Source organism: Engraulis encrasicolus, chromosome 2 (genome assembly GCF_034702125.1).
Source record: "Engraulis encrasicolus isolate BLACKSEA-1 chromosome 2, IST_EnEncr_1.0, whole genome shotgun sequence".
Lineage (NCBI taxonomy): Eukaryota > Metazoa > Chordata > Actinopteri > Clupeiformes > Engraulidae > Engraulis > Engraulis encrasicolus.
In genome coordinates this window covers 5,744,040-5,753,355 of record NC_085858.1, presented here as the reverse complement: position 1 = coordinate 5,753,355, position 9,316 = coordinate 5,744,040, and the positions used below count along the sequence as shown (strand labels likewise).

At 43.2% G+C, this 9,316-nt stretch overlaps 2 protein-coding genes across 2 annotated transcripts in view; one reads left to right on the top strand and one right to left on the bottom strand.

Moving 5' to 3' along the window:
• Positions 1-501: 501 nt before the first annotated feature.
• spryd4 (SPRY domain containing 4) lies at positions 502-2,702 on the top strand. Its single transcript, XM_063220422.1, has 2 exons — positions 502-676; positions 1,432-2,702. Exons 1-2 carry the CDS (start codon positions 547-549, stop codon positions 1,971-1,973), a joined length of 672 nt encoding a protein of 223 aa, XP_063076492.1. The 5' UTR covers positions 502-546; the 3' UTR covers positions 1,974-2,702.
• The window catches only part of LOC134466517 (glutaminase liver isoform, mitochondrial-like), a 29,487-nt gene continuing 22,739 nt past the window's right edge, over positions 2,569-9,316 (bottom strand). The window contains exons 13-18 of the mRNA XM_063220414.1: positions 8,650-8,781; positions 8,186-8,278; positions 7,280-7,341; positions 6,666-6,742; positions 5,747-5,810; positions 2,569-5,481 (exon numbers count right to left, since the gene is read on the bottom strand). Of these exons, the coding sequence (XP_063076484.1) occupies positions 5,307-5,481; positions 5,747-5,810; positions 6,666-6,742; positions 7,280-7,341; positions 8,186-8,278; positions 8,650-8,781 (603 nt within the window). The 3' untranslated portion in view covers positions 2,569-5,306. The remainder of the gene's footprint in view (positions 5,482-5,746; positions 5,811-6,665; positions 6,743-7,279; positions 7,342-8,185; positions 8,279-8,649; positions 8,782-9,316) is intronic.

The window sequence follows — 9,316 nt, the reverse complement described above, 5'->3', positions numbered from 1 at the left end:
GACGTTGTCTTCAAGTCAAGTCAAGTCAGCTTTTATTGTTACTTTCTTCATATGCACCAGTCATACAAGGAAAATGAAAAGTGCAAGACAGGTCACAGTGATGGACTGGTAACAATAGCCTACCTGATTAATAATACTAAATACAAAAGAACATTAACATTGAACATTTATCATGTAGACAAAAGTATTATAAAAATAGAATGGGAGACATTACAATAATAGACAATAATTATAATAGTGACGGTAGCAATTAACTGTAAATAATAATAAATAATTATCTTCCATACCCTGGGGCCAGTATGTAGGTCCCATGCCTATGTTGTAGTAGGCTACTGTCTTTTTTTATTATTATTATTATTATTATTATTTAAATTAATGCTGGGGAAATTAAGCTAGGTTGATCCAGAGCCCTTGATAGGAAACTCTGGGTTGATCCTGAGCAGTGCTTAACATTTCTGCGCCGATGGAGGGCAGCAGTGGGCAAGAAGCGCTTGCCTGCAGACATTCAAAACCAGATGAACAAAAACATCTCATGTGTGGGGAAAGATGGCGTTGCCTCTGAGCATGGCAGGTTGCCGTTTAGCGGGGCGGACAGTGGGCAACTTGCTCTTCCGACAACCTCGTCGGATGCTTTTGACAAACAGGAGGTGTTTTGTCAGTGCTACCGCAATCAATAGTGAGTAACTACAGCGTGATTTGACCAATGACACACTCCCTTCAATGCAAATAGGCTACTGTAAACGTTAGCGGGCACAGCTAGCAAGCAAGCTACAATATAGAGGTCAGGCTATGATATCATATAACGATCGCTGAAGGTTGATTTATTTTCCACTGTCTGTCAGTGATTTCATAAGTACCTGCATACTTTACCATTGATCTAAACAGTCTTTAAAAATAGAGCACACGAGCGTGATGGGTGACAAAAGCTCTCCAGCTGGCACCTTCGCACCTTTTATGACATGCCATACCTCACTCCGTGCCAGGACATCCAGGTTGATAGTTGCCATTATCCTCACGCGCATTCATTTTTTAGAGGGTCGTGTCTGAGGATTAATTGTGTTGGCATTGGCAATGTGTTGTGGATGATGGTGGTGTCTTTGCATGTTGGTGTTTTCGTATATAATGTATCATTATGCAAAAACTGGGAGACACACATTCAGAGGCGCATCTTGTCACCAGGCTATAGGCAGGCAGCCGCCCCAAGCTCCAAAATGGTGAATAACAGCCCACACTTTTCTACAGTAGTGACAATTTTGTTAAAAATGTTAATTCCTTTGAATTTTGCTTGGGGCCCCAGCTGACCACAGAGTCACCTCTGCACACATTAGACTTTTTTAAGTTCACTAATTTGTATTTAAGTTGGTCATCATCATTTCCTAGCATACCCCGTTTTTACTATGTGTGGTTTTTCTGTGTGTTTTTTCCTCACAGACCTTCAGTTCAAATTAGATGAAAAAACGGCACACAGCAGCCTGGACCTCTTCAAGCGGGACACAGCTGTGATCTACCGCATCCTGGGTCTTGACCCGAGTCATGTTCGGAACAACCCCGAGCGCTTCCATGACTGGGCCGTGGTGTTCGGCGACAGTCAAATCACCTCCGGGCGCCACTACTGGGAAGTGACCGTCCGCAAGTCTCAAGAGTTTCGGGTAGGTGTGGCAGAAGCGGCCATGTCCCGCCACGAATGTATCGGTACCAACAACACGTCATGGGTGTTCGCCTACGCTCAGCGCAAGTGGCTTGCCATGACCACCAACAAAATGGTGCCAGTGCCCGTGATAGGGAAACCCGACCGAGTTGGAGTGCTGTTGGATTATGAAGCAGGCCGACTGAGCCTGGTCGACACGCAGAAGAACAAAGTCATCCACACCATCAGGGCCCCGTTCCGTGGGCCACTCTGCCCAGCTTTCGCACTCTGGGATGGGGAGCTCCTCACACACTCTGGCCTGGAGGTTCCTGAAGGCCTGAACTGAACATAAGAGACCCCTTAAAGCCACCTCCTCCCAGCAACAGCATTGCAGAATAATTATCAGGACCTGTTGCGTTGTGAAAAACAGCCGTTACTCTTCAGTCTTCAAGCTGTTACTGTGGATTGAAGTGTGGTAGTGTTTGGTGTTCTCGAAAGAGACTGCTGGACAGGTGACACTCCTCATAGCACTTGCTTTAGACAGCTGTAGCAGAGTTGCTCAGCCCTCTGTGTCTGTCTTATTCTCGTTCGTCCTCCGTCCTCAGAGCTAGAGCCCTGCAGTTTGCTCCTCAGTAGCTGATCACACACCGTATCAGCAGGTAGATGGATCCACACCGAGGTCAATGCTGAGCAGGACCATAGTGGTCTACCACAGCATTCTTGATTTGTATGGGGAAGTTGGGGAGAAGAAATGGGAAAGAACTCTGCTCAGTGCCTTGTGAAACATTTCACTCTTCCTTTTTTTTCTGTTTTCCCCAAAATATTTTTCTTACTTTCCACATTTCATTGTCATCGGAACGTTTTTACTGGAAGTATTTAGAAGCAAGCAGACTTTTTGTCTCTCCACCAGAATGAAATAAAATAAACTTTGGGGCCAAACATTTTTAATTACTCCAAAAAATTATTTTTATTCACACAAATATAGTCATCTGAACATTTTGGCACATCTTTACACAAAAAAGACGAGAAAACAAAAAAAAGATATTGTTAAATAAATTATGTACATATATCACAACCCTGGCTTGTTTACTAATGTCAATCTTGTATTGCTGTATAAACTTACTCTGTTGTCAATGGGGAGACTGTCACGGGTCCATGGACCACTTCAGTCAATTTCAAAATGCTGTTGTATTGCTCACGCTACCCTTGACTTGCCAGTACCCCGTGATTCCACATTTTTCGGCTCAGCCCTTTCCGAGATATGAGCTATTCTGATGGGGGCAGCGTTTGTTTACATTTTTTTTATTAACAAAGGCCTACTCCAAATATTTTCCCAAAAGGTACCGCTGTTTGCTAGTTGTTTTTTAATATAAACAAACCACTGCCCCCATTACAATGACCAGAATCTTGGAAAAGGCTGAAGAAAGGAAAAAACAAAAAAAAACTCTGGTACTGACAAGTCCAGGGTAGTGTGAGCATTACAACTGCATGTTGAAATTGACTGAAGCTATCATTTAAAGGGACACTGTGCAGGAAATGGTCAAAAAAGGTACTGCAACTATGCTGCTCATTGAAACTGGGCTGCCTATTGCCAAATTTGATCTTTACATGAAAGTTTACTAAGTAATAAACACATATTTTCTTGTATGGTCCAAGTACAGTCATTTTTGCAGCTAAAAATGGCTATTTTTGGAAATTCAAAATGGCGGATCATGGAGAAGATCCCCCTTTTCATGTATGAAAAGTGCAATTTTTCCAGTCATAGTGAATACTTAGAATTTGATGCTGGTGGTAAGTATTCATGAAAAAGGTAACATTAGTGAATGGGCAGCATGAGTTCTGGAAATAAACAACTAAAAATCTCACACAGTGTCCCTTTAAGATCTTAAACGACAACAAACTGGAGTACAGAAAAGGTCTCTCCATTGCCTCCCATTTATGTTTTTTTTTTATGTAGAAGATCCCATGGACAGAAGAATTAGATATAGCTTAGCCAAGGTAAAATGGGATGGATCAATTTAGCATGTGAGTGCAAGCATACGTGTATGAAGAAACCACAGGAACAGTAATATTGCTGTGGTGGTCCCTGAAGTCAGGCCTAGGACAGTGGGGCTACATTTGCTAGCAATAACGACTTAGAAAATGTTGAAAATATCAAGTCTCCGTAGACGTCCTCCCTGCTCTCTGACCTGTACTGTAGCGTAATGATACAGCCCATGTTCAGTTGCTGCATGTCTAATTCACATCAGTTAATGCACGTTCGTAATAATTTGGCCTATCACAAACCACTTACCACCTCAGAGATGAATGTGCATCTCGAGTGATGTGTCAAGTGTGCAAATGTGGGTTTCTCATTAGAAATGTGCTCTAATGAGCTGCAGTGGATAGACAAGCCCAGACAGGCGTTGTGCTGTTTTCCTGACAGTTTGGCTGATTCTCCAGCATATCTCCCTCCACAATATCATACACCACAATGTGAGGGAGAACAAAAGTGCACCCTGACTACAAACAAGCACACAATCAACATGGTTGGATAATATCTGTCTGAGCTAAACCTCGAGTAGGTTGTCTCTTCACAGACACATATCTCTGACTGAGCCAAAGTGCTGCAACCCCTCTCTTGTCTTTTATGAGCTAATTATGTAATCGATTACAGAGGCCCTGGAGGTAACAATGGAGTCAGTGGTTGCCTGTGCGCATTCTTTCATCAGCACGCTGCTTATCGCAGGGGAAGTGTGTCGTCCAAGAACGGATCACTGTCAGACTTGACGGTTTCCTCATTTTCTAGGCTGTTATCACCGCCGACAAACGTCCAAAGAGGTAGCTGTGTAATTATTGGCACGAGCTTATCTCGTCTCGTTAACAGGGGAAACAGTGAAAGGTGATGATACTGAAGACATCTGGTACCTGGCACATCTCTTTATGTACAACCTGAATACCGGGTACATTCATTGTCTAGTCTCACATTATGCGTGTTTGTGTGTTGCACTGTATTTGTGACCATACGCAGGTGTGTTCCTGCTTAACGCAACAAATATTTATACAAAAATAATATTTAAATATAATACATCTTCTTTAAATACATTCATGAGCTCAGACGTAACATACAGTCAATGTCAGTGCTCCACACATCCCGACAAAGGATGCCAGTTGAGTATTCTTTTACAGTTAACCTTCTCGTTTCCAGTATAAACCATCTGCATTAATCAACAAATAACATTCAGATAATTGTTTTATGATCTCAGTATTGAGTTCTTGCATCACTGAGACGCTTCTACTGTCATAATTCACCCTAAAGACCCACCACCACTGAATGTGACTGGCTATCCCCTATGTATTCTAAAGCAACACTAAGTAGGGGTTAAAACCTTAATAAACCAAAATAGTTCCAATGTCCTGTTATGAACTTCGGTAGTAACCACTTGAAAAGGCACTTATGAATTTACCACCCTCCATGTGCCTATAACCACACACTAGGCAAGCGTGGGAACATAGCATCGACTCCGTGTTTCTCTTTGAGAGACAATTCCACTTCTGGCCTGCAGGGCGGCGCGAGGGGTAAATCTACTTGGTGTTGCTTTAATCTGGAGGAGTCCTATACCGTAAGTGTGGCTGAGTGACTAGAGCCACTGTTGCAGTGCTTATGTGAATGTGTGTGTTCCACTTTGGCTGCAAACGGTCAGATGAGGCCTGTTAGGGTGTCCAGCTTCTGGGGCTCCACATGCTCCAGTTCGGCCTGCGTCTGAGGGGGCACCATGTTGCCTTGTGTGTACTGCTGCTCATAGTCCTGCAGGACCTTCACCATGCTGGCCCTGGAGAACTGGAGAGCGTCATCCAGAGGGGTATTTCCCCACCTAAAACAAAATAAAGGGGAGGTTTTACAGGACTACCAAGCAATGAACAAAGCCAAAAAATGACAACAAATAGATGGGCTCAGGGGAAAAATATGATTATTAAAACAAAAAGAAGTTGGTGGGCACTGGCTCATCAGAGAAAGCACTTGGGGGTGCAAGAGCAAGAGCAAGGGGCTTAAGAAGAGAGGGAGAGAGCACATTGGACATGAGTTGACTGTGATGGAATGGCAGATGGTGGTGCAGTAGGTATGACATGCGTCCTCACCTGTCCTTGACCAGAGGGTTGACCTTGCAGATCTGAGTTAGAAACAGCACAACGTCCTCATGACCTATACAGATGAGGGTTATGTTAGGTGAGATGAGATGCTCTGACTAAGAAGGTGGTGATGGCAAACATCTTTTGTCAACACGTCAAAATGATACAGTGAGTAGGTACTTATGAGTAGGTACATATGTACGTAGGGCCGAGAATGATGTCAGGTATGAGTATGATGTGGAAAAAAGGGGAAATGAGTTACACTCAGTGAGATTTTGCATTTGTGAGCATGGTAGTGTGGGGTTTATGTAGTATTATGGTTTGGCAGTTAGAGGTGGTGGAGATGACTACAGAGAATGAAATCTCTGCCTTGCATGTATTCCTTTGTTTGCTCATTAAAATCGGTGGTTCAGGAAATGGTTGGAATAAGGCAGGGTTTTACTCTCTGAGGCTACGACCTTCACCTCATCAGTTGGTTGGATGATGCAATAATGATGTAGTGGAGCTGTGGCCAGGGGTCCCGCCAGGCGGAGGGGGTTTGGGGTGTTAGGATGATAATGGTAAGGGCCAGGGGTATTTAAAAAAAAAATCGTATCCATATTTTAACCACATTCTCTCACAGCTGGTGTTCAAATCCATCCCAATAACTCACTACGCGGATTAAAAACAACACAAAGCGTAATTAGAGGATAGAGCCAGCAGGCCAGATTTACGGCCCAGAATTATCCCCTATGGTGCGAGGCCAGACCAACCTACCGGGCAAAAAACAAAACAATGTTTATTCTGCTGGTGGGGTTGGTCTAGTTTACAAGGCTATTGAATGAAGGCTATTAAATGATACTCTGCTTTCTACTCTATTGCTGAACCTGGCACCCCTGGATGTGTGAGAGAGGGATAGGAGATAAGGGGTGAGGAGAAGTGGACTCACCCTCAGCAGCCGCCACATGGAGCGCCGTCCTGCGATCGTAGTCCACCAGGTCCATGTCCTTACCGGACAGGGCAAACCTACAGGAGGGAGGCAACAGGACCCATGAGGATTTGGATTTCAGGATACAGTATTGGGATCAATTAGTAAATCAGTTAAATCATTGAAGATTTAATTGTTCTACGTGGGAAATCCACCTTCAGAGCATTTTAAGTCCTAACGTAAGTGAGGGATAACAGTGTTGAAGGCGCACATTGTGTGCTCGTGCTCTGATTAACATTGTTTAGAGGTGAGGAAACTCTACCACTTGAATTTGAAAGGGATGAATTCTGTTTACTTGTCCACTAAATTTGCGGTGCTTTCTTTGCATTGTCAAGTAAATATGCTCTATTCATAGCTGGATTCAGGCTCTCCTTAGAGCCGGATAAACTTGATCCCTGTAATCTGAAAGGTTGGTAAACTCATGTTTACACACAGCACACAGCATGGCTGTATTTATACTGTCGTTTCTCAACCGCGGTCTTAAGTATTAGTAGATTCAATTGCCCCCTCTTATGTAATAGTTAAAAGGTGACTGTTAAAGGTTAGGGAAAGGCTACAGTTTCATCATGACGTACCTCCTGAGAGCGGACACGTCTCCGCTGTGGGCAGCAAACATCATCTCAACCACAGACTTGTTCTGGTGAGAAAAATAACAGCATCATAAATTATTATGTGGTTTGGATCATGACTTTGTATTTTCTTACAACAAATCCACAGGTTTGTAAACAGTGTCTTCAAACTGCTGTCATTTGTTACATCTACAAAACTAGAAATGCACTCAGAGAATGCAGACCTCCACCAAGGAAGCTATTTGACTACGTATGTTACTCCCTCATTTTTTCCAAGTCCTTTCTGCCTTGTTTTTTGTGGAGTTAGAAATTAGAATGTCAAAATTCGCCCTATCCCGCAATGGTGAAGAATCTTTTAGAAAATTCCTGGATTGGAACCGTAATCCGGATCACCACCACAATGTCATCAATTGTTCCTTTTGCCATTTCCAACAACTCCACAAATTTCTTCAAAATCTGTTCATAACTTTTTGACAAACCGACAAGACCGAAAACATAACCTCCTTGGCGGACGTAGTTATTATGTTGTTTGGATCATGAGTTTGTATTTACCTACTACAAATTTGCAGGTTTGTTAACGGTGTTTTGAAACTACTGTCATTTGTTACATTTACAAAGCTAGGTTAAGAGACTAAGATAACTCATATGAATGCACAAATATGCACATTTTAGGATCCCAGCTCCAGAGAATGAAAACAGTACCATGTGTACTTGAATAAACCATTTCATAAATCAGTTGATTAGTGAACACACAAATCACCCGATGGGTTGGCCTCTTAATGTCATTCCATCACCCATGTTAATAGCACAGATGAAGGTTTAACATTTGTCACTTCCTGGAGCCAACCACTCCACCTACATACACACCTCTCTGGTAGTGGATACAAGATGTTTTCCACCGTTTGGCCTTACCCTGTCATCACCCGCCTGCCGGCGTGGGTCCAGCTTCTTAGTAAAATGCCTCAGGTTGTCATAGTTGTGGAAATTGAAGAGGGACACCAATTCCTGCAACACATAATAAATAACATGGAAACATGTTAGCTGGAACAACCCTAATGATCGCTTGCATATGGCATGCCAAAGGTGTTCAAGGTGAGATGGGAAAAGTGGGACTGACCTGTAGTAGCCTTAAGGCGGTAAGGGTCAGTCAGGTTGTAGAAAGTAAGGAAAAGGGGGGGTTGACATGTGCAAAATTGTGTGTGTGTGTGTGTGTGTGTGTGTGTGTGTGTGTGTGTGTGTGTGTGTGTGTGTGTGTGTGTGTGTGTGTGTGTGTGTGTGTGTGTGTGTGTGTGTGTGTGTGTGTGTGTGTGTGTGTGTGTGTGTGTGTGTGTGCTAGCTAGCATACGCGTCTAACAGTAGTGTGTGTGTGTGTGTACCTGACAGAAGTGGATTCCTCTGACACTGTTGCCTACTCTGTCCAGCGGTGGGGACCAGCACATCATTCCCATGATGTTGGGTACCACCAGCAGCACTGCTCCGGACACCCCTGACTTGGCAGGTAGGCCCACCTGAAACACAAAACACCTTAGGGTTAACCCAGTCATGCCTAAAACGCCTGCAAAAAACACCTGCTAGATGCCTGAGCCTTTTTGGGAAAGGCACTGTCAGTCTATAAAAACACAAATATCTGAGCCTCTGAAGCACATAAAACATGAAATAAATTGTATTAAAAAGCTTACACCCTAATTCTGCATTCGAACATATATATCCATTCAGCTCTAACATCCCGACAAGTTTAATTTAAAAAATCTCAAATGTCATGAGACTAAAGCTGTGCTATGCAGCATCCAACATCGATGGGTTAATCAGGAGAATAGCAGACAAGGCAATGCATTTTTGATTACGAGGGAACTTCCACACCAAACAGCAGTTGGCGCCATTTTATTCTAGTCCATAGGGACCAAAAAGCTCTTAGTCCAGTTCATTTTCATTGGGCTGACACCATAAAGTGAACTGGAATGTGAAATAGATCAAGCGAGCAAGACCTCCAATAATAGGTCTGGTTTATTTTGTACCGAGACACAATAATGCTTTATAGGTGGC